Source organism: Candoia aspera, chromosome 13, assembly GCF_035149785.1.
Source record: "Candoia aspera isolate rCanAsp1 chromosome 13, rCanAsp1.hap2, whole genome shotgun sequence".
Taxonomy (NCBI): domain Eukaryota; kingdom Metazoa; phylum Chordata; class Lepidosauria; order Squamata; family Boidae; genus Candoia; species Candoia aspera.
The window spans coordinates 12,980,430-13,006,699 of NC_086165.1; the positions used below are offsets into that span (position 1 = coordinate 12,980,430).

The following is a 26,270-nucleotide window of genomic DNA, read 5'->3' on the forward strand; positions in this document are numbered from 1 at the left end:
AAATGAAGTTTAGAATTAAGTTTTACTAGCTTTGGACTTTGCCAAAGTATGTTTTCCAAATTTAGTCTACTTTCTTGGCTGTGATGTATTGTTAATATGCAGCCACAAATGATACCAAACGCAGTCATCACATACTGATCAAAAAAGATTGTTTCAGTCAAGATGAAAGCCAGCAAGCTACAGAAATGCAATCCACCCTTGGTATTTCCCTTTGATATTTCTAGAAATACAAATTCTTCCCATTCTTCTCTTTCCCATGTATTGAGTTTTAGACTGTAAGCTCTTTCCTACACTGCAAAGTGGGATGACATTACATAATGCAAATTGTAACATGAGAAAACCCATGCTGTTTTGTCCCATGTCTCCTTCTGGCAAAAGCTGTGAAAAGAGGTCATAGCCTGCTTCCTTCTAAACCCAGAAGACCTGTTCTGTCTGGCTTTATTGTAAACCAAACCCAAAGAGAAGCCAGAAAACTGACCTTACCCAGACCCGTTGGGGTATATTCCGCATTAGAGCAGGGTTGGAAAGAAAAGTTCAAGCAAAGTTTGGGGCTTACCTGAGAGGGCTCTTGGGATTGATAAGAGGCTATCATGCACCAAAGGGTCATCAGCAGCATTAACTAGCAAGAGGGGAACAAAGATCTGAAGATAGAAAAGAGCAAGATATAGGTTTTGACTGATTTATTTCATTAAAAAAATGCATCTTACCCATAAAGTGATAATGGAGTGTCACATCTTAGGGAGACCTGAACATGCAGAAACTCACATCCTAGTAACAGTGTTAACTTAGAGATCGAGGGCATGTTCTTGAAAACTATTCCAGCAGAGGTCATGGATTGAGAATGCAATTCTGCATGTCTTTGTCCTATGTTTTAGTTACTGCTTCATGCATAGAAGAATATTTAGATCATAATTGCTATACTAAAGTCATCTACACTAAAGTCATCTATGAACCCTAACTCTATCATGAGATGATTTCTACTGTATGTGCAACTGGTAGCATTTTCTGAAGAGGGAAGAATAAAATTCTGAGTCACTTCCGTTCATTTGAATGGTATTCCCTGAACTGTCAAAAGAAGAATTTTACAGACTGTAACAGTATTCAGCCAAGACAGGGCGAAGGGGGGGCATATATCCAAAATTGTAATTCACAAATATACCCTGGTGGTATCACCTTCTATGAGATTTTTCCTTGGGAAAGGGTGGGAGAAGAACACTTGAAAAAGCCAATTTATAGTCTAATCTAATGTGAGTAAAATGCAAGCTTATTAACTATTACAGAATTTCCAAAAATTGACTTGAATGCTTTCCAGGGGCAACTACATGCTGCTACATCAGCATGAGGGTCACAGAAAATAGGCAGGAATTTGTGCTGACCAATTTCATGAGTTATTCAGAAGTTTGATCAATTGAATCAGGATGTGAAAGGAATAAATCTAAAAAAAATTATTTCCAGTTCCAAAATCTCACTGTTGCTTCCTATTTTCATTACCTTGCTTTATCACTCTACTCTACCATAAAGTATGTCACTGTGTATTTCCCAAGGAATATAAAACTTTTTTAGGTGATCCTATAAAATCCTTCCTAGAATTATTCCAGCACCTATTTCATAAACTGGGCCAAATATACACCTACATCTTTTCTTAAATGCACTGAGCTGCACTCCATCCCCTACCCAGGTCTAAATGACCTCTCCCCCACACCTAATTTTTCCATTTCAACCAACAGAACCAAAATAACCAATATTCAGTACATATTATGATAACTTACTCTGTGCAAGTAATGCAGACAACTCTCCTGTTCATAATATTCCTTTAAGGAGGTGTAACCATGAAATTTTCTGAGACCAGGGAAAAAGAAAAGAAAACACAAGCATGGGATTTAGTTATAAATGAATCATGGATGATGGGTAAGCGTGTGTGTGTCTGTGTATGAGAGAGAGAGAGAGAGAATATATTTAAAAAATCATCACACAAGTATAACTTCTAAACTAATGAACACCAATAATGGGTGGCAGAAATTAATGCATAGTAATATTAACCAGAAGAGCCTTGTGTGGTGCAGAGTGGTAGGCGGCAGAATTGCAACCAAAACTCCCCACGACCCAGGTTCTATCCCAGCGGAAGCTGGATTCTCGGGTGGCCGGCTCAGGTCGGCTCAGCCTTCCATCCTTCCGAGGTCGGTAAAATGAGTACCCAGCTTGCTGGGGAAGGTGACAACTGGGGAAGGCAATGGAAAACCACCCCGCTCTATAGTTTGCCAGGAAAACATCGTGAAAGCGGCGTCCCCCCAAAGGGTCAGACATGACTCGGTGCTTGCACAGGGGACCTTTCACCTCTCACAATATTAACCAGAGACTTCATTTCCAGAAATCTTCATGGTAATACAAAAACATTTATGTAGGAAAGTAACCAATATTACTGTTTTGCATACCTCATAACGTTGTCATCAATCTGCATGAGAGAAGTTGCTGTGTGAAGTCTGCTTAGATCTGTTTCCACTAAACAATGGGATTTTCTAGAGGTATCAGCAAACAAAGTTTGTCTAAAATATATATATAAAAAAGCTATTGTTACGCCCATCACAGGCATCATAGTGATAACAGTATCTGCTTACTCTTATCTGAAAAATGGCTTCATCACTATGAATTTTCACATTATTGTGACATGCCTATTTCAAATATTTTTGAATGTGTCCTCTGGAAAACCAACATGAAATTTGATACTAGCATGTCTGTTAATCTTACAAATGTAAGAATTTAATTCAGCCAAAGCTAGAAGAATTAATGAGGAATCTAGAGTTTATAAACCTGATCTCAGGTCAGGGAGACTCTAGTCTGACCTGCCATTCAGCCATTAAGATCTCCGGCCAGACATTTTAAGATGGGTTTCCTCACAACATTCCTCCAAAAATAAAAATATCTACTGAACAAAAAACTACATACACACCCCTCAACTTTATGCAGGAACAACAGAGTAAAAATGCAATTAAAAATCTCTAATAAAAAAGTAAAATCACTAAGTCTTGTACGTGTTTAACTCAATCAAATCTATAAATGAAAATGACTGAACTTTGGAATATGGGAAAGTGAAAATAGTTGAGGATGCAACTGCTTTCCAAAAAGGTACATTTTGTTTTGCTGTGCAAAGAAGCTTATTAAAATGTGTTAGCTTTTTTCATAGGCAACAACGGTCACAGACATTTTATAGAGGACCTCTTGTAATCCAAATAATAAGACGTCAGGCTGGAGTTGTAAGTGGCCTTAGTGCTTCCCCCTGATCAATTGCCATACCATGACAGAGGTGTGACAGTGCTGATGATTCAGATAATTCACTTGGGATAGTTTCTTCAACATATGTTGTTCACCAGAGAAATCTGGCTTGATACATTAGACCATGGAGACCATTAGTGGCCCTGATGGTGAAGGAAGCACAGAGCTGAGAATGAAAGGAGAACTGTGGACCATACATGTGAGCTTTGTTCTCTAAACAGCACAAAACATTTGGGGAAATTTGGCTTGGGGGTTGCACTATCGTACAAAAGATCTATTATGGAGACAAAATGTTTTTGGCACATTAACAAGACATCCTTCAGATTTGCAAAGGATTGCTCATACTTAAAACTGGGAACTATTTTAAAATAGGAAGATTAAAATAGTTGAAGTTGTCAAAGTGTTTGGATATCTGGTATAAATTAAGCCGATTCAGCACCCCATACATCATTAGAGACTCTTAATGCCCTGAAGATCTCCCCTCCCGCTCCCACTGCTCCCTGCCATAAAAGGCTTGAGTAGGAAGCACTAGAGCAACCACAGTGATTAGCATTCATGCTGTCGCTAATCTAAAATTATGCCCCATAAAAGTTTCATTCTATTTTCCAAACTCCAGTCAAAACAGACCATGCCCTAGTTTTCATCCAGATATCCTGTAAATGATCTATTCAAACTGCTTAACTAGCTTAGGGCAGTAAAAATTGCAATCTACACAATGTATTAAGAACTCTTTATAGCACTGCGTGCAATAAATTGAGACCCGCTTAGGGCAAAACAGATATATTTCTGTACCTGTGAGACAAGATGATTTTCTTCAGGTTGTCTGCCATGAGGAAATTGTAAAATCTCCGGCAGTGATCCCACTGCATGAAGGTTTCCTGTGCCCTAAAAAGGGTACATGAGGAAAATAAATAAATAAAACCAGTAAATGAAAGGAACTGCCAGGTTATGGTGACAAGATTGTAACATTTTGACATCACTCCTTTAATTCTTTTCCAAGGGGCCATCCATAGCTCCCACAACTTTAAGAGAAGTAGACTCTTAAGATAATACTTTGAAATCCCCTTTTCCAGATCTATGGCAATGACAGAGAAGCGCTATTAAAAAGACAACCAGTAGAGGGAACAAAATCCTCAGAAACAGGAAGCTGCCAACAACTTGCCAAAGCAACCTTTATGAAAAAAGAGTGTACGGTCCTATATTGTCTCAAAAGGCCATTTCTAAAATCACTTGAATGATCAGACATTACAAAAGGTGGCAAAGTACATACAGATCAGCACAGAACTTAACTTGAAAGCTACTTTCAATATTTAGCCAGACTTGGAAGGGGAAAAATTACTTCAACCCTTAGACCAGTGTTTCTCAACCATGGCCACTTTAAGATGTGTGGACTTCAACTCCCAGGCTGGCTGGGGAATTCTGAGAGTTGAAGTCCACACATCTTAAAGGGACCAAGGTTGAAAAACACTGGCTTAGACCAATTACTGATGGTTAGCAAAAGCTTTCTGTTACACTACAGTCTCACAAACTTTGATTGCATACACATGGAACATGCAACATAATCTTGTCAAGCTGTTTGCAAAAAGAATGCATCAGATCCATTTTTCCATTAAGTACAGTATCCTCCCACTTTTCTCCAGTTCAATATTTGACAAGTGTTTCAGAAATGGGAGGATGGAAAAAATAAGATGTAATACATGAAGCCTGGATTGTTCTAATCCCACTGCTTTTAAAGATTTAATCTGTACAAAATTTCTGTAGCTTCACAGTCTGAAACATGAAGGGAAGTCTTTGTGAGAAACTGGGGCTGAGCTTTTTTTTTTTTTAATATGGATATTGCTCAGTTCTTCTGGGTAATAGAAAAGGCAACACTTTCAGCACACCAATAAGACCTATATGTTGTGTACACTTTCAGATATGAGGTCCCTTAATTTTGGCCAGTCTAGCATTTTTTAGTTAAGATGTAGTTATAGTATTTAGTAGATGTAGTCAACAGCATTCTTGGCCAAATTAGCTGTTTTAAAATTGAAATCAAACACAAAAGAGGCTTTCAACCCATTAAATACATTTGTGCCCTGGAGTGATGAACCAGTATCTGACAGATTAAGACAACAGTTGTATTCCTTTGGGTGTTGGACTGACCCAAAACCAAGCTGAAAGATCACTTGAGATTTCTCTCCACAAAACAACAGAACACCCGCCCAAAGAGGAACTACTTTTTCCCCCCAACAGCAGGCAATTGCCTTTATTCTTTCAGATCTTCTACATCCTTCCTTATTTCTGTACCCCAAGTAATTTCTTTTCTGTACTATATTTAGATTTTCTTGTCTGATTTCAGTCCTTATTTCGTTTTTATATGGATGTTGCATTGTTATTGGATGCATTAACTAAAATGATTACTAAATCTTAGAAGTTCAATAAAATAATGCAATGCTAAAAATTCTTTAAGCTTTGGAGAGCTACTATTTTAAGCAGAGGAACAGCAAGAAGAGGTATCAAATATTTTTCCCACTGCTTTTTTCTTCCATAAAATTCTAACCCCAGGACCACCATAGTTTCAGATTTATGTCCATGTGAAGAACATACAACTGAAATGTTATCTCCTATTGTCATAGATTCTGCTAAGGCACAGAATCTTGCACAAGGACCAGAAAGAGGCAGGTTGAGTACAAGATATGTAGAAGTGGCTTACTTCCTCTATCCTCAGCAAAAGCACTTAGCAACAGTACTCACCTCCTACTCTACCAAAACAAAGCACAAAAGCCAACTTACCTCAATGCGCTGTACCCCTGACACACACTGACACAACAGAGCACACGGTCCTGGTTAAACTGGGACTCCCCGAGATATTTGCACACTATATTTCCACCCAGGCTAAAGCCAATAACAACTAGGTTGGACTGAGGATATGCCTTCTTGATGTAGTTCACCATAGCAGCAAATTCCCAGGTGCAACCTATGAAAAAGTGAAGGCAAAGGAAGGTTTACATCACAAACTGAGCTATAAGTCCCCACATTTCTCCAGGACTCTCAATACTTTTTTAAAAATCTAATCACAGTTAAGAAAGGATGAACATTTTAACATAGCCATAAAACAGGAAAAGGAGGAAAAGAACATGCAGTCGCAACCAGACTGCATGAATAATAATGGTTTTCTCTTCTAAAGACTTCTCATTGCAGTACAGAGTTCCAGCTGCTGATTGCATCGACCCAATATTTAAAAAGAGTGCAGAGAGAGTCTTTCAGAATGTCTCTGTTCACCAGCCACTGGCCCTGGCCAAAAGTTACAACTAAATATGGTCCATACAATGTCACCTCCCAACTCAGTTCTGGGGGAGACTTAAACTTTTCTTATTGCCAGTACAAGAACCTAGTGCCTGCCTGCATTCCAGTTTCCCAGCATCCACAGTATTAATCACAAGCATTACTGATTGCATCATGAGCATTATTGATACATTTTATCGATATGCATGGTGGGAAACCCAAGATATTGCCAAGTCCAACTCCCAGCTTTCCTTAGCACAGGTCATACTGGCTTAAGCTGCTGGGCACTGAAGTCCAGCAACACCTCGGGAGTAACAGGGTCCTCAAGCTGATGTAATCTTTTGAAAAATTATTTGTACAATGTTTCAGAACTGGGCTAAAGCTGCTATCTATTCAGATGTATAACACATTTGGGCAATTCCTTTCTACCCTGGTTTTGTTTTCAAGTGTCATACCTGAGTCACAAATAAAGCATAGGAGAAATAGGAGATAGGACAGAGCATTACAGGAACATTTTGATTGCTCAATAACACTTCAGAATAATCTCCTGAGGCTATAGACTATAATTAATTTTTTTTTTTAAGTGAGGCCAAAAGCTTTACACTGGAGATTCGAGATACTCATCATAAACAACAAAGTACAAGGAATGGCAAGAGCCAACAGGATTTCGATGGCAAAATGAACACTTCCCTTGATGCTAACTCCTATCCCTCTGGCTTTAAGAGGTATCAGCTTGTACTCACCTACTCTCCTAAAGTGCTATAGTCAGTCTGATAAGCTATGAATCACTCCCTTTTCTGGCATTATAACCTGAGTCAAGCTAAAGGAGCTGATGCTATAGCATTGCCCTTTCTCCTAGGAATATATTGCCCATATATTCCTAGGAGAAAACAGCTCTCTCTGTCCTTTCTTTTCATGCATATGCACATACACATGTTGAAAAAGGTCTTTTTTCATTGAATTACCCTTCTGCCATACCTTTTTCCTTATAATCATTTAACACCGTACATACGTTTTCTAACAGAGCACAATCCTGTCTGGGCTCATATGATAGGATGAAACCAAGCAAGGCTCATTGGGGTTACCGTAAAGTGTGAACCCAGCCATTTCCAAGTTTATGGATCAAATTAGACCCACCTGATGTTTGACACTAGGAATACTGACAAGCTGGAAACTAAAGCTAACAGGAGAAGATGGAAGAGTGAGCAAATATTTACCATAAGTGAACATGCGTGGTGAAGTCAGTTCAATATTTGGCAGGGCTCCAAGGTGATTTAACACAGCACACCGGTAGCCACTCTTTTGAGCATAGTCAACAAAGGTTCGGATGTAATGCTTCTCACTGTGATTCCCTATTCCAGGGCAGATGACCATTGTGATATCTTCTGGAGAACGAAAACATTGGAAGAGGAGAATGTAAGAAGCAGTATATGGAAGGTGCAAGATCACATTTGATTCACTAACTTTAGTCTACAAAGACTAATTTCAGAACAAAGCAATGTTTGCATTCTTTTTTTTTCTGTCCCTCTCTCTCTTACACACACTTTTGCTCAGGGTGTGGTAATATATTATGTTAGAGTACAACACAGAGGGAAGAAACACAACATGCATTATGCAACTTCAGTTTGTTTACCCAAGTTCTTTAGACTGACCCAGGATTTATTTTGACAAGTTGCTGCAGGCATCACCCAAAACAACTTCTCCAATTAGCAGTCACTGACAAAGACAAGTTCTCTAAATGTGACCTGTTACTATAATTCCAGAAAGATCTTGTTTTTGTCCCCTCTCTTCATTTATCTTGTAGCCAAGTTCATTAAGGCTTTTTTCAGTCGACTTCTGCAAGCAGCAGAAACCAGGGAAAAATAAAAACATATACACACACATGCCTGGAATGTTTATCCTGTTTTTCTCAAAAAGACTTTAAAGCAGCTTTCCAATTTGATGCCTGTACGATGTGAACTGTAACTCTCAGCGGTCACAGCCACTGGCTCTGTTGGCAGGGAATTCTTCCATTACATCTGAGAGGCTCCAAATTGGAGAAGGTGGCCTTAAAGCAACTTCGGATAAACTGTGCAGATGAGCTTCTTCCGTTGAGAGCTGCACTGAACCTCTTTATGAATGATGCTTGTATTACTTACACTTCACAACATTTTCCCTTCACAAGACTATTCTTTTAGGAGAATGAGGAAGAGGACTGGATGAGTTGTTTTTGGCCTGTGTTTTTCACACCTATGTGACAAATATCCCCCAGAAGCGAAAAGCAAAGTATCCTTTGGGGGAAGACCAAATCATACTTTCTAAGCAGTAATTAAGCCACAGTTAAGAGAGTAGTGTTACTTTTTAAAGCAACACTGTTTACGGCCCTGCTGCGATGGCAAACAATAGCTGTTGTTTATTTGTTTAGTCGCTTCTGACTCTTCGTGACTTCATGGACCAGCCGCCAGAGCTTCCTGTCGGTCGTCAACACCCCCAGCTCCCCCAGGGACAAGTCCGTCACCTCTAGAATATCATCCATCCACCTCGCCCTTGGTCGGCCCCTCTTCCTTTTGCCTTCCACTCTCCCTAGCATCAGCATCTTCTCCAGGGTGTCCTGTCTTCTCATTATGTGGCCAAAGTACTTCAGTTTTGCCTTTAATAGCTAGCCATGTGTAATTTGGCAAAAGGAACACAGTGGAGAGGGCAATACTCTTAGACCATTTGGTAGCAGTTTCCTACACACCTGGATGCTTCAAACCCAATGGATTCAGCAGCTGATGTGCTTTCCCTTCAAATGGACAATTTCAAGTATATGATTAGGATGGTTCTCTCAAGCAAGCAAAATAGGTTTCAGATTTAATTAAGCTCCTTATCCAGAGGGGAAAATCCATAGCCCTTATAGTCTACTTAACAGCCTTTAATCCTAAGCATTATTGATTGATTGATTGATTGATTGACTGATTGATTGGATTTATACAGCTGTCTATCTCACATGAGTGACTCTTTATGGGTCACAGAAATAATGTTTTTAAATCTATGTCCTAAACTAGAAATCTAGGCCATGAAGCATTGTCTTATTATCTGATGGCTATAAAAATCATCTGTATTTGCACATGCCACATAGGCAGCTCTAGCACCAGAGGTTCAAAAGTCAGGTCTAAAATAGAAAGCTGAAACTTAGACCAAAATTATGGCACCCACAAATCTTCAGCCTGTCTATGGGAGCAAATGTTGCAACGTTTCCCCAAATATTTATTCAAGCCTCCAGGGCAAGAAACAACAGACACAGGCAGTTGTCTAACCTCGACTGCAGTTTTCAGCTAGGGGTTCAAAGAGGTCAAAAGTTGCTGTGGCACCATCTGACATTGTGAGGTACTTGCGAAGCCCATAAGGATGTGGTGATCTTACTCTCCCCATCTTCCCATAAAGAGCAGTCTGAATGTGCCCACTCTTTCCCCAGATCAAAGGTGGAATGTACCTAAAGAGGAAAGGAAAACAAATTTATGCATTTGTTTTAAGATAGATCTTTAATTTAAAAGCAGGCCCCATTGGTCACAAATGTTTACCCAGGACAACGTACAATCTAGATAGCTAAAATAAATAGCTTGGTCACACTTAAGAGCCCAAGGGCAACAGATGGCAAATCTGTGGATCAGGTATAATTTAGGGACATCTGAAAAACACTTCCAAAAGGAGCACCTTTTAAGAGAGCAAAGAACGTATCACTCATCAAGAAAGTGGCATAAGTGGTGCTAAAGCAGATGGCCTTTTATCTTAAATTTATGGTTCCTGGCACACCAAAGGGGGAAGTGGTAAAGAGAAAATGAAAAGGATAAAAATGCATGGTATCGCTTTCAACAACACCATCTTGCCAGAAACCACCTGGCTAGCATTTCCGAACTATCAGACAGGACAAGCGTTCTTTAGAGGGTGATCATTATGAAGAACATGAGAATAGTCCTGCTGGATTAGGCTAAGACCCATTTTAGTCCAGTATTGCTTCTTACAGGGGCCAACCAAATGCCTCTGGGGTGCTCACAAGTTTGAGACGGAGATATCACCTGCCCCCACTCCCACTGTATCCCTACAACAGCGTTTCTCAACCTCAACAACTTCAACTCCCAGAATTCCTCAGCCAGCATGCTGCCCTAGAACATGATTTAAAAAGTTTCCACCCTTAATGCCAATGAAATGTTGAAAAATTTTCAGAGTGGAAAGGTAGCATTCCTGTAGGCAGTCTGGGAAGCTTATTTGGGATTATATAGAGTAAACACTCAGGACACAGGGGAGCTCACTATACACTACATAGAGAGGGGAAATATATGAAAATAGCTGTAAGTCCTGGCATTTTGGAGTTTCTGTTATATGCTAATTCTAAGGCTGAAATTTGAATAATAAACATGCTACTGTGATATGCACAAGTCAAATGACCAAACAACAGTCCAATATTTTAAGGATTAATTTGTTGGACCAGAGAGGAAAGTGTCAGTTTCAAGATGTATTATGAAATAGTCTGAAGCATAATCTCTTCTACATCATATTAAGTCCTCTTCTCCTTAGAGCAATGCAGTGGTGTCAGGCAGACCTGAAACATATGCATACTGGATTGGTGCTTCTCCCTGGAAGGATTATATGTAGCTCTATTTGCAGCACATACATGCACACACACAAGCCATATACTGTAGTTCCATTAGAAGAATGCAAGCAGAGGCATCTGCAAGGGGGGATAACTGATGGAAGTAGCATTGTGCCCTAAGTTCCATCTTTTCTGTACATGCGTTGGGATGAGGCACACATATACAAATAGATGGGGCCTGAGTCACAACAAGAAAATGCTGCTTTTGCCATCCACAAGAGCTTTGGATCCTGCAGATATGATTGAGCGCAAGTCAAAATTGATACTGCAGCAAATTATACTGCTCCACACTAGATCATGTTTATGGGACAGGACAATCATGCTGGGCTGTATACTGGCCTTGCTGCAAATGCAGAGTGCTTCATTCAGCAATGTTCTGTCAAATATTCAAACAGCAGGCAGCTAGTCAACATTGCTCAGGAACCTGAATAAAGCTTGTAAGTCATGAGCATCACCAGTATCAGGAGTAAAGGCTGATACAAGTGGACTATAGAAATGCTCAGTTCTGAGGAGTATGGCTAATAGAGTGGCATGCATACAAAGAGGAATGAAACCATGCAACAAAAGGGGGGAGAAGGCTGTCACTTATATAAGGAATTTGTGATGTCATGGAATCTCTGACTGTAATCAAGTTAAAGCAGTCAGATCACTGGGATTGTAACCCTATCCTATTCATTTGTAGAGACATTCATACATCTTTCATGTTCTGTGCAGTGTTTAATTCTACTGGCAGTACATGCATGAAGAGTTATCAACACACTATTAAATGCTAATACTGGAAATTAAGGTACTTTTTTTTTTTAGCAGTTGGGCTATATCCCTTTCATCTACGTAAAGTGCTTTCAGAAATGAGATGTGTTAAAAATAACGTACAGAACGCATTTGAAATCCTTGTGATTATTAACTCAAGAATGTATACATTTAAAACTCTGATGAAAATGTTCCAGAGGTCTTGTTGGTTATATGTCAAGGAAATACATATATTAGGCAAAGCCATTAAGCTTCAGCTACACAATTATTCTCTTCTCACTATAATGCAAAAGTTCTTTTGGACTTTCCTGTGGCTTTTGATATAAAAACCAATAATCATAATATTACCTCTGACTTGGGCATTGTAAATGGCAGCACTATTTTATCTGTTCCTACATGGGTGGTGGTGCTGGAAGTTCATCGCTCTGTTCTTCCGGGCTCCATTTGACCCATCAGGTTATTTAACACATATATGTAACCACTGTGGGAGTTAGCTGAGAATGTGACCAGAGTTGTCCCTAATGTGCAAAATTACACTCAGCTCGAGGTTTCATTTTCATCTAATCCAAATGAGCCAACAGGTATCTGGAATCAGCCTTGAGCACGGAAAGAGACTGAATGAGAATTAATTCACTGACGAATGCTGCTGCCATTTGGGTTGCCTGCCCAAATCGGTGTCCAGCTTGTTGTGGAGGATAGGCTGCACACTAGAAAATCAGGTGTGAACGTTAGAGGTGCTCTGGAATCTATTGTTGCTACTGGATATATAAGTGCCCTCTATGACAAAGTACTTTTTATCAGTTGATATACCAGCAGCAAGCCCCACCTGGAATAGGGGGAGCTTGGTTTGTTATCACGCTGTGTAACCTCCCAGCTGGATTACTGCAATGTGCTGAAAGTGAAATACTTCAGAAGACTGTTAAGGAATTTGAGGTAGTTCAAACCAAAGCTATCAAATACTGCTATTTTTGTCAGATGCACTGGCTTTCAGCCTGTTTCTGGGCCCAGTTCAAAGTGCTATGTTGAATTTTGCAGCATCTAAATGAAGTTCCTGCCATATATACTTGCCGATCAAGTAGCTTCTCAGTTGTATGCCATGATTATGGAATCCTCTTCCAAGGAGACATCGCATGAGACTCTTACTAAACAAACCATAATTTGCTAGTTTATCACACTAAGCTATATACCATGGTTTACAAATCACAATGAGTGGGTTCACATAATACTGCTAAGCCAAAACTAAATAAGTTACATTATGGCTTAGTTCAATGTATAAGCTAGTCCCTATGTTAAACTTTCATATGAACATGTCCAGGCTAGTGTGTAATAGGTATTCTTGTCTAAATCACTTTGGCCTGAAGGCAGGCAAAAGCTATTTATTAAATATAAACTCTGCCCTGCCACCAGATTTAATCTCTGCAGAGTATCCATTCAATATGGCTATCCAAAGCCTACCATTTTGTATAGAATACCATAAACCACTTCTGCTATTGAGGCTTAACTTAATTTATTCAGTTTAGGCACTGCCCAACTTCAAACTGACTCTGGGTGTGGTGGTGGAAAGAGCTGGTGGAAAGAGAAATTAAATCCCACCAACTATGTTTTGAGTATGCTATTTTTCATATGCCTATCTGAAAAACATGACTGCTTCAGAAGCCGATTTTATTAGAACAGAAAAGTACAGTTTGACCCATATGTGTTGTTATCCATTTGTTCTGAGATCAAACTAGAAGAAATATGCAAAATCCCTTAAGCTTCAGTAAGACCCTTGGAATTCCCATGTGGAACACAGCAATTAAAATTCTATGCATTCTGTACCAAGTCTAATAGCAATAATTTTTTCCTGTTCCACCCTTTGTATCAGCTGTCATTTCTGAAGCCTTCGAAGTGCACGTATTTTAAAAACTGAGAATTACTTTATCGGTTAAAGTCTTAAGTCTTTAAGTACAAAGCCATAAGAACAGATCCAGTTAACTGAAAGAATTAAACAGCGTATTGGTGTTTTTCTTGGTAGCTCACAAGGAAAAGATTTAGCTAAATCTAAACCCTGTGAGAGAACAGAAGTCTGAATTCAGTTACCTGTATAGTACAGATATTGTTCAGCAACAAAATTGGTTCCATGCAAAAAAAAAAACAACTTGTGAGAAACAGTGATGTATCTTCCAGATCTATGGATGAACAAGTGCAATACCTTTATCTACCTAAAGGTAATACCTTTAGTGAAATACCTTTATCTGGTGGGGTAGAGTAGGAATTTTGGTCAATATTCTGGTAAAGGACAGAATATTCTTAAAAGGCCTTTCACCCATGATGTCACAATAAACACTTGCTCCTGAGGATGTAGGAATAGAGAACTTAAAATGTATTGTTTCATTTCAGGAGAAGAGAGGCAGACCAGGAAATATTTTAGTTCTAAGGTATAATATACTGCTGCTAAAGGTAAACAAATTGTCACCAATTCTGCAGTTAATATAAACATAATGCAAAGAAATACCTAAGTTAATAATAATCAAAATAGCAAATATTATTTTTCTACATTTAAAATTTATCTGGCTGCAGAAAAGGTTGAAGCTGATGAGGTGTAGAGCTCTTTGGGAGAAAAAAGGATGGGAAAGCACCAAAGAAGCTAGGAAAGAGCCATTAATTCAAAATAAAAAGAGACAATACAAAGAACTGAAGTAGTCAGGAAAGGAAAGAGGTAAGACAAGTTCTGACACAGCACAAAAACCTGTGGAAGTATAATACAAAGTCATAGCAAAGCAGCTTCTGTCTGGCAGAGAAATATTTTACTGTAGTTCAGTGTTCTATGAATTCAGCCACAGTAACCAATAACAAGTTAGCATAAAGAGTGGTTTGCAAATCAGCATACTTTTTCAGACCTTGGCTTATCAGCCCTATAGAGCTACCATTCAGCTGTTAAAACAAACTGTTGTTTTCCTCTTACTTCTGAACACAGTTGGGGAGGGGGGAATGGGGTATTTTCTTATTTGCATATGGTTATACAGCAAACCCTGAAGCTTGGAGGGAACTTTTCTTCAACAACGCTCTCAAATTACCACGGGCAAAAGCAGTAATCAGACTGTATCCCAGTTGACACACAGTGCAAATTAAAACCTTCTCAATATTAGTAAAAACTGAATAATCCAATTACTAAATTATTTCAGAAAAAAGCACCATGCAGTCATTATCTGGCAAAAGGAAACAGGGGAGGGTTGCACAAGCTGGCTATGTATTCGCAGCTCTTGTTACTTGGAACTAAAACGTACAGCCCTGTTCTCTTGTCATGCGATAATAACTGCATGGAGTTTTAAAATGCTTGATGAGGGCTACATCTGTTAGCTGATGCTTAAACTCTAAATTGTGATAAATGGGAAATATTCAGGGGAAAAAAATCACCAACAATTTTTTTCCAAAGGGACACAGGTAAATTCAGGATATGAAAATGTAAAATAAAAAACATTAAAATGTTTACACAAAATATTGTAATGTTTTCATCTGAAAAGAGCCAGAACATTTTTAAATAGTTGGTAACTTTTTGTTTTTAATACAATACTCTTTTTTCTTAGTAGCAGTATTCATATCAGAAGCATCTTTATTTCTTAAGTAAAGCACTGCAATACTCCAAACATGTACTGTAAGTGAACATTATCATGAGGTTAAGACTAAAATAAGCCCTTGGAAGACATTAATACATTAAAAAACACTACCAAATAGTAGTAAAAAGCATTATTTGCACTCTGAGGCGCTGACATGATACCTAGAAGCCATAACCTGTATCACATCTATCCCCTTCCCAAAATAGTGCAAGGGCAGAATGGAAAATTGACAGGTGTTACTGACATTTTCATAGTCATTCAGGAACACAGGATGGCGGATGGAAAAGAAAATAGAGGCTTGGAAACCAACTACATAGGTAGTCTGAGATTGCACAAGATTTCCTAAGGCAAATATCCTGCCAATAGGTATTGCTCCTTCAACTATCCAAAACTAAACAATTTAGTCTATTATTAGACTAAACAATTTGGTCTCTACTTGAATTTCAACCTCAGGTATAGGTCTGAAGAAGTAATTTTTTCAAGAAGTAGTTTCACAGCTTCTCCAATTCAATCACACTTTGATCCTGGCTGAATTGATGCTTTCAGATGTACGGAGGCAGAATTGCTCTCCCCACAGGATACAGACTTTTGTAAAGTAGGCATTTTTAATTAAGCAAAGCAAAATTTGTTTACTATAGAACGAGGTTTATTTTGCAAGGTTTTTATGGTGTAAAGGAAGAGTCTACCGTGATAAAGTTGCTTCCAATTCTGTACATTGAAGTATAATAAGGTTAGACAAAGCAATCAAAATTACAAAATAATTTCATATATTGGTGGACTACTCACTCTTTGGTTAAGAGAGGGCATGATTTTATTAGGAAGCGGGCCAATGGAGTGTCTTGGTATATGAGCTCAGGAGGAGCAGTTGGGCTCTTCAGGTTCAGGCAGCGGACAATAATGTAAAGAACAGCAGCGACAGCAGCCAATTTAACCCCATCAAACACTGCTGGCAGCTCAGGGGTTTCTATTAAGGAACTCATCTTGCCACCTGAAAAAGAAAAAAAATGAAGCTTGGAAAACAAATTTTGGCAGCCAGAGCACCCTTTATGAGGTGTAACAGTCCTTTATTAAACTATCAGGTTAGAAAAAACTTTCAAGTCCAAGACCACTCAGATAGGACCCAACTCAAGGTAGTTTCATACAGAACAGATGATCCAGGTCAACATCAGAACATGACTACATAACTGAAGAAATCTCTGGATTTGATATCAAAACACAGAGTTATTCTGAAGGTAATATCCCTTATGCCGGACATTTTACTGCCATTTTCAATACCAGAAAAAGTCATGACAAAGTTAGTTCATTCTGTCAGTACCACCCAGAATTCTGCATTACATGCTAGATTAAGTGTGTGCAAGGTTTTTATTTCAAGAGCCAGTTTGGTGTAGTGGTTAAGGTACCAAGCTAGAAACTAGGAGACTGTGAGTTCTAGTCCCGCCATAGGCATGAAAACTAGCTGGGTGACTTTGGGCCAGTGACTCTCTCTCAACCCAACTTACCTCACAGGGTTGTTGTTGTGGGGAAAATAGAAGGAGGAAGGGGTATTAGGTATGTTCCCGGCCTTATTTATAAAAATAATAAGGGCAGGATTAAAAATTCTTTAAAAAAAATTGCCCTGCTTGAAAATCATTTTTGTTTCCTCAATACTACTTCGGTCACTTATCCATGTAATGGGAAAAGAAGTCTTATCTCAAAGACAAATCAATTAATTGTAGTGAAAAGCAAGAATAAGCCCAGTTGAGAAGATGCTAAATAAGACAAGTAGAGCCTAATAAACACTTTTCCATAGAACGTACAAGTAATGACTTACAGAAGGTGGGCCATTAATTTGTTGAGCAAATTTATTGCATCATCTTCCCTTTTTCTATTGGAGACATTAATCACACAATGATTATGCACTGTACAATAGCAAACCTCATTTTTATCAATATTATTCAGTTTTTTTATAACCAATGTCCTGTTTTCAAACCTTAAGTTTTTTTTTCCAAAACTTACAGCAAATGCTAATCCAGTGAAAAAAGATGGAGAAAAAGTTGTTTCACAACAATATCAAGTCTGCACATTTAAAGGTAGACTTGAATGTAATCTGAGTTATGTTCTCCAATTTTGCAATCCTACTTAATCTTGGAGATGATACAGTATTTTGGACCAAATTTTAAGCAGAGGACTACAAGCAAATACATGGATGAAGCACAGAGAGAATATTCCATTGCTTCTCAATTTGGCTGTCATAGACCCTTTAGCAGGAACAGTAGCTAGTTTATATATTATAATACTGTGAAACAATGCATTCCAAGTGCACAAAACCCACCTGTATGATATAACACTTATTTTTAAAAACAGGAAATTCCAGAACGTCTAAGCAAATATGAAGTCCAATTCAAAGTTAGCCTATAAAACAAAAACAGATTGTATATCATGCTATTGGCAACAACAACTGTTTAATAACAGTCACAACAGAGATAGGTATCCCACTTAACCCAAAAGCCATCTGCTGTACTACTTTTGGCCCATTTCATATAAACCTATTACACAGAGGCCACTTCAACTGCATCCACATCATTGCTTATCCAGGGGGAGAACCATGTGCATAAATTGGTATTCATATTATTACAATCAATTTTATGATCGCAACAAAAATGAAAAATGCAACAAATAATCTGTGAAATAGAAGCCAATCACTATAGTTTCATACATCTCCAAACCAGATAAAGTTGCTACAGGCTGGACTTAAATATCACACATAACTATAATGTGCTTGGTCTTTGCTGTGATTATTTTTTCACTACCTATAGATTAATGTGTTGTATGAAGAACCCGGTCATAATCAACAACACTGTTTCCATAATGGTCCTGTAAAAATATTTATACTAGTGGGACAAGCTCATAAATTGTCATCATTGATAACAATCAAGACAATCATTTATCGAATGCTTATATCAATGAACTAGGAAGCCATACAAAGTGAATTCTTTCTGAAATGTAAGTACATGTACTATTTAATAGTCATTATTATGATTCTTTATCTGAGATGATGGGGAGAGCAGAAATTAGCATTGCTCACAAATCATTCAATTAATTTTACAACTGTAGCTCTCTTGTACAAAACATCTCCTCTTTAAAGATTATGGTTTACATACTGAGCAACGGTGTTTTCTAATTGTTGCAGTTGACCAACAAAAGGATAGACGGAAAAGTGGAAACTCTGAAAGATATCAGATTTGAAGTTTGAAACAGAGATCCCTTCAGTAAATTGTGGGATTGTCTACAGTACTACTTATATTGCCTTTTCCAAAACTGTTTCAGTAGTGCAAATGTACAGTTGTGTCCACATGCATTCAAAATTAGCTTGCCAACTTATAAACAGATTTTACCTACTACAACACTCAATAGCCATTGATAAGATTCACATATTACCGTAAGGCTTGACTAGTTTGAACCCAGCTACTGTAATTTTAAACTACAATTTATAGATTAAAATGCATGAATCTTGTTTTCTCCTTTATTCCTTATGTCAGTCATAAAATATTTTTCTTTTATTAGTGACTTTAACAGACAAAAATAAAAAAACAATAGTGATGGCACAATAAAAATTTAATAGTGATAAAATGAACCATTTTTTAAAAAAAGAAAGAAAAAGATCCATATAATATTCATATATAAGTAGCTCACTGCTTAGACTCTGGGCTAACATCAAGTATATTATCTAAAGTAGTAATATAGGTGCATTCATGACCAACGCATATTCTGTAGCAGCAGCATCCATAACAAGCTGCAACATCAAATGATAACACGTGCATCATGGCACAAATGGCAGGATTATCTAACGATGTTTGACAGAAGAATGTAAATCACATCAACTGCATGATGACAACAAGATGCATGTGTCACCATCTCCCCACCTCCACTCTCAGCGCCCATATTCTGTGGGATTTTGTACAAATGAGACTTGAACAGCAGAACTTGCCAGATCATTCTATATCACAGATATTTAAATTTTAAAACTCTATATTTAAAATTCTCTACTTTAAAAGCACATCACATTTTAACATGGGGAATTTAGAATCAGGTCCAAAGTGCCTTAATCATGAAACTAGTTTTGTGCTTCTTTTAATCCAATCCTATGCAACTGTCAGCAATTATTTACGGTGAGCAGAGGAAGTCCTGCTATTCATCAATCAACCTGTTTTAAATGGATGTACCTTAGCACTCGGAAAGGAGGAGAGACTAACTTTGGAGCCATTTGTTCAGTCGCAGCCATTTCCACATGGTCAAAATCGAGACAAAGCAGTACTAAGTGCTGCTTTAGAGACAGGCTCACCTCCATTTTTACAACACTCTTCTCAGGCTCATAACATTTGTAAAAGGAAGTGAATTAATTTGTAAAATATTCATTCCTAAAATTGTTATATAGTAATGATAGTAACGAGATCTTCATTTCTGCTGTACTTTACAACACAGGAAGTTCAAATGCATTATATGTACACACATACACAATGGTAATACACAATTATGATGTAGCTGATTAGTCATGGTAGAACAGATCACCTATAATGCTACCAAACAATAACATTAATTCGAGTTCTCATTCATGCTTACTTATTGATTCTCAGCACTACTTTATTTGCAGCTACTCTTGGGCATAACACTTGCTTAAATACGTATGAGGCAACCTCTTATTTTTACTATGCAATTGCAAGAATTCTGGTAAACTGTATTACCCATCCCACATCCTCTAGATCAGTCCTTCATTTCTTCTGCAAACTGCTAGCAACATCTGAGACAATCTGAGAGAGCCAGTTTGGTCTAGTGGTTAAGGTGCTGGGCTAGAGATGGGGAGTCTATGAGTTCTAGTCCTGCCTTAGGCATGAAAGCCGGCTGAGTGACCTTGAGCCAGGCACTCTCTCAGCCCAACTCACCTCAGAGTTGTTGTTCTGGATAAAATAGGAGGAGGAAGGAATATTAGGTACATTCGCTGCCTTGTTGTTTATTCGTTCAGTCGCTTCCGACTCTTCGTGACTTCCTGGACCAGCCCATGCCAGAGCTTCCTGTCAGTCATTGCCACCCCCAGCTCCCCCAGGGACGAGTCCGTCACCTCTAGAATATCATCCATCCATCTTGCCCTTGGTCGGCCCCTCTTCCTTTTGCCTTCCACTCTCCCTAGCATCAGCATCTTCTCCAGGGTGTCGGCAACTCACCCCAGTATTCTTGCCGTGAAAACTAAATGGATCAGTACAACCAGGGATATGTCGCCGCCTTGAGTTATTTATAATAATAATAAAGGCAGGATAAAAATTAAATAAATAAATTAACTTTCCCCTTAACGTGCCAATGTCTTCACTTGAAAGAAAGTATTCATATGCAATCTGTATCCTCAAAAGTACAATAAAAAATCATATTCATTTCTGAATATTTCTGAATACTTCATTCTGTTAATCACTATGTCAAAAGGCAATTAAACCCCTGACAAATCTGTTGTCTGATCATAAAAAGCAGTATACTATTAGATGTCTTAAAACTTCATACAATATTGTTAAACTGTCTCAGGAGTCATAAAAGAGAATGCTTCCAGTCAAAGCAGACTTGGCCCAAACTTCCCTATCTCATATATCAAAGCAAACATCCAATAAAGTCTGAGAAATGTTTTAAAACAGCATTTTTATAGAGGCATCTAAGATTTGTTATAGGACCACAAAGCAAGAAAAAGCGATTCATACCCATGCTTTTTCAACAAAACTAGGCATTCCTGTACAAGTAATTTGTCAAAAGAAAACATACATTGTTTTAAATGCAAGAAAGGAATGAACTAACTGTAATTGCAGTTGGTTAACCAGAATCTGCCAGAAGATAGTGCCTACAGTTGAAATACAATAGACAATATCAAGAAATGAAAAAAATTACCCACCAAAAGATATTGCAATATTTTGTGTTAAAAGAGACATAGAAGGGTCAGAAAAGTAAATTACTTGGCAGTCAAATTATTTCATGACCTTCCCATATCCCCTGTCCTGGCATCTAAATACTTATTAAATTTGAGGTAACAAATAGATTACCTGTGAGAATATATGATCATTGTTAGGTAAAAAACACTACCAACTATTTGCTTTAAAAGCCAGGATATTACAGAAGAGTAAATGCAATTCTGTTTCAAGTGAACAGGCACAGACATATAATTGAACTGCAGTTCCTTTTCTCTACTCAGACAGCAATACCAAGAAATCGTAATTCCAATAATCAGTTATCAGGAAGACTTCAGGATTTGTATCAGGATATTAAAACAATCTATATAGCTACAGTGATATTCAGTGCAAGACACCACAGGAATTCTCTTACCCAACCCAACCAAATATTAAATTGATAACATAATTAATTGCAGAGGAGCACCACAGAGTTTTGTACCTGTAGGCAAGATGTATCTAGTTTGGGACTTCTTGCACATTAATTGGAACAACATGCTTTATAAGCTATTGTGTAATTTTTTTCTGGCAAATTACTTAACGTGACATTAAATAATCCAAATAAATAGCAAAGGGCAGTTGACTGACCCATAAAAAGCCATTAAAGAATAGACTGTACAGCTTAGCTACATGAGAGGTTAAAAGTACATGCAATATAAGAATCAAAATATGAATATCTACCCATTAAGGTGTCAAGTACGTCTGAAAAGGGAGTAACTCTCAAAGGATTCTTGAAGCAAAAAGATGAAACCAGTTTTTACCTTCGGGATGATGGCTAAAAACCCAGGGTGTAGATGTATTATTCCCCCACCCACCAAAATCAGCTGAAGAAATAATAGAGAACATGTAGTGTAGGTACCATTAACAATCAGAGTTAGAAGTCTCAAAGGTCATCAAGCCCCACCTTCTGCTAATGCAGATTAATTTACTACTATAGATTATTGGGTTGCAACGTTATTATATTTCCTTCCTTCCTTCCATCCATCCATCCATCGTGAACATACTTAATATGTCCTGCTAATGCCTCCTATTTTCCCCACAACAACCCTGTGAGGTGAGTTGGGCTGAGAGAGTGTGCCTGGCCCAAAGTCACCCAGCCGGCTTTCATGCCTAAGGGAAGCCTAGAATTCAGTCTCCTGGTTTCTAGGCCAGCACCCTAATTACTATGCCAAACTGGCTCAGTCTAAGAGGCACAGTTCCAGCTTCCATTTAAAAAACTGTAACAAATCCCCCATCTTCATGATTCAATTTTCTTATCTAGCATTTAATCAAAGTCGCCTTTTTAGTTTTAATCAACTAGCTTGTGAAGCACCATCTAGAGCAAGAGGACATACCTGCTCTAGCAAATATGTTTTTAATTTAAAATTTTCTATGGTAGTTTCATATCACCTTTTTATTGTCTCTTCTCTGTACTGTGGAAAGAGCAGAAGGTGGGGAACAGCAAGTGTAATGCTACCTATAAACTATGCCAGGAGAAAAATGAGCCACAACACCTGTATCCCTCAAAGCAGGCCACTAGCATCCCAGTATGAACTTAGTGTATGACGTGACAAACAAGAGGATAAGGAGGGGAAAAGAGTATAATCAGTAAACGTTGCCCTTGAAGAAGAAAAAAGGGGAAGTGAAAATAAGAAAAATGGCCTCTCATAACAGATACTGGAGCCCCTGGAGATCATTCATCTATGAGACTAAAGTGATAATTCAAAATCAATTAAACCCCAAAAAAGTTTGGAATCCACATATGAAAAGGTGCTCTGGAAGAGAAATAGGCAGAGTGGCCTTGAAATCAAATCATTGTATTGGGTGATTTATGAGAGGAGACTCTCTTCTGCCATCACTGAATTACCTGGACTGTTAAGAAAGGAAAGCGAAGAAAGAGCACCTTCCTTTCCACCTTGGTGTGGCAAATGACAACAACAATTTTAAAGAAGCACCTCCATTACATAGACATGCTTCTATATTTTTTCCCTTCTTTTCCTTTCTCTGCCCCTTTCTGGGGGAATTTAATCATGACTATCTTCAAGGTACGTCTTACTCTTTCCATACCTCCCAATCAAGAAACAACTAGGAAGGCACATCGCCTTCAGATCCTGCTCATGAATTCTGGCAAGGAAGTGGACTATGGCTGCAAACTAGATCCTGGATTAGAAGGGCCTTCAGTTAGATCTAGGATTGCTCTTTTGTACCCATTCCTCAAACCCACAGAGAGAACCTGAAGTTTCATCTCCTTCTGTCATCAGAAGCAACAGACCTACCGATCCCCCCCATGCCCCGGCATGGTTTTGTTGTTGTCATTATTGTTCCTTTGAGGGGGTTGAATCTCAAAGCTCAAGTCTTGTTTTCTATATATTATTATGAGTCATTAAGTTGTTTTTGACTCCTAGGGACCACAAAGATAGAATTTCTCCATTATATTACTTATATTATATATATTATAAGGACATTCGAAATGTTGGAACAGTTAAGTCTTAAAAATACAAGTTATGACTTCATTGGACATACATACATACATACATCCCCCTAAGTAAAACGCCCTTAAAATAAAATAGGGAACATGCTAGAAGTGGAAACAGAAGTCGGAAACTGTCTCTTCCCCCTCCCCCCGCCACCTTGCAGAGGCGACAGGAAAGTCGGCGAAGGGACCAAGAAGCCCCCTGCCCAATTTCATTTCACACATGTCCTTCGTGGGTCAGTTACATTCTCTCAACCCCACCTACCTCACAGGGTTGTTGTGAAGATAAAATTATCCCCCCCACCCATGGAGGTGCCTTGAGCTCTCCGAGGAAAATAAAAAGTAACGCCGCTCCCCAACGCAAAACAGGATACAGTGCGAGAGAGAAAACTACAGTGAAGGAGATGTCAAGGCAAGGCGTCCCAACCAGGCTGCTGGGGCATGATGGGAGTTGTAGTCCGGCCAGTCCGGAGGATGCCAGAGGAAGGGAGGATGATCCAGCCGCATCCACGGGGTCGGGGGGGCGCGGAGAATAAAGGCGGCCCGCGGATGTGGGGGCGCCTCCCGATCTCGGCCCGGTGGAAGGACTGGGACCTGCCCTCCCCTCCGACCCACTTCTCGCCTCACCTGCTTAGACCCAACGCCGGCGCTCCCGCCGATTCCTCGCCGGACAACGAATCCCATCGAGACGCCCCACCGGCACGACCTTTCACACACCTTGCACGGCGGTCGCCACCGGCGGCTCCTCCCACTCCCGGGCCGCCGCCTTCGTCAACCCATTGGTGCCAGCGCCTGCCACTCTCCGCCTTCAAGCCACACGGCGTTGGCTCCCGGATGCCGGGTTCCTGTACAACGACTATAAAAAAAAATAGGGAGGCGGAGGCGGGGAAAGGGGCGGATTTTAAGGCCGAGGGGGGGGTGCCGCTCCCCACACCGCCCCGCCCAGCAAAGAGAAAAGGCGGCGAGCCATTGGGTCCTTGTGACGCAAGGGGCGGTGCCCTGCGGCGGTATTGGTGGAACGGGAGTGCCGGCGCCAGGGGAAGAAGGAGCCGCGAGTCTGAGCGGCAGACGGGCTGGGGTAGAGTCATGTGGGGCGTGGAAGATGCCTCGGTTTGCAGCCTCAGGCTGCCATTTTGAGTCACCCGCCTGGGGACCCTGGCTGGCCGCTAGATAAAGCATCAAGGAACCGGGGCGGGGAGAGGCCCTCCTTCCCCCAACGCTGAGATCAGAATCCAGCCCGTTCCAATGGAATTTGGGTTATCTGGGGACGCGGCAGGCTTAATCCGGCTATTACGTTGATCCGTTTCCTGCCTTTCCGAAGCTTCGTTCGATGAAATGGTTTCGGTTCAAGCAAGACGTTAGGCCGCTCCCCAAGTTTGGCTTGCTATCTCCCTTCGGTTGCTAAGTTGCCCACTGACCTGTTTATGCTTTGTGTAGATGTAGCCTATATGTATCTTAGTGTTTTTCAACCTTGGGAACTTTTAAGAGGGGTGGACTTCAACTACCAGAATTCCCTGGCTGGCCAGGGAATTCTGGGAGTTGGTCCACCCCTCTTAAAGTTGCCAAGGTTGAAAAACACTGGTGTATCAGTATTTTCACACCCTTAAAGGAGCCCTGCTGTGCCATCTGAAGATGCTGAAGACCTGAAGGTGCTTGCAAAGCCTGCCTGGGCCCATAAATGGACAAAAAGAGCACATTCCTGTCGCAGGCAAACATCTGCAAAACTGCATGCCCTTCTCTAAAATGGGAAAAGATCTTGTTGGATTTCTTGCTGTCAGTGAGTGGCTGCCTGTGTACAATGTACAAAGTCCATAAGTAGGTCTGATGAAGACCGACTGGGTGCATTTGCCCGGAATCTAAACTGGGTCAATGTTCATCTTGGCTCGTTACATTGCCGCTTCAGCTGTTCTGCAAACTCAGCCTGCCTTGCTCATGTGTAGTTTAGTGTATTTTGCAGGCCCATAAAACAGGTTAATCTGGTATCCGGATTAAACAGGTTGGGTAAATGTAGTTCTTAGCAAAATTTTAGCTGTGTGTGCTTCTACTTGGTGTTTTCTGGCCAAAAGTCCATAAAAAAGGTTTGTTGCTGTTCGCATAGGCTCTACTCTTATCTAAAATAAATCTTCCAAGTGGCTGTCTAAAATATCTGGGGAAGTTCCACCGATTCTTCAGTAATACCTTATGATTCACTGAGTCAGTCTCTAAGGATACTGTACCTGCTTCATCCTTGCACATGACATGCTTTTATGAAACAGTTTGTGTTTACCATTGGTCAGTGTTCTCTGTGTACAAAGCCACTCTGAATTTTAAGAGTGGACCCTAAATAATGTGCCACACCTCTTGATTACGCATCGCAGGGCGTAGAACTC

At 39.5% G+C, this 26,270-nt stretch overlaps 1 protein-coding gene across 1 annotated transcript in view; it reads right to left on the reverse strand.

The window, feature by feature from the left end:
• The window catches only part of ABHD2 (abhydrolase domain containing 2, acylglycerol lipase), a 30,596-nt gene extending 5,866 nt beyond the window's left edge, over positions 1–24,730 (reverse strand). Inside the window, exons 1-10 of the mRNA XM_063314304.1 lie at positions 24,529–24,730; positions 17,804–17,883; positions 16,279–16,480; positions 9,813–9,988; positions 7,752–7,919; positions 6,043–6,226; positions 4,063–4,155; positions 2,433–2,543; positions 1,770–1,839; positions 557–641 (exon numbers count right to left, since the gene is read on the reverse strand). Of these exons, the coding sequence (XP_063170374.1) occupies positions 557–641; positions 1,770–1,839; positions 2,433–2,543; positions 4,063–4,155; positions 6,043–6,226; positions 7,752–7,919; positions 9,813–9,988; positions 16,279–16,472 (1,081 nt within the window). The 5' untranslated portion in view covers positions 16,473–16,480; positions 17,804–17,883; positions 24,529–24,730. The remainder of the gene's footprint in view (positions 1–556; positions 642–1,769; positions 1,840–2,432; positions 2,544–4,062; positions 4,156–6,042; positions 6,227–7,751; positions 7,920–9,812; positions 9,989–16,278; positions 16,481–17,803; positions 17,884–24,528) is intronic.
• Positions 24,731–26,270: the final 1,540 nt, after the last annotated feature.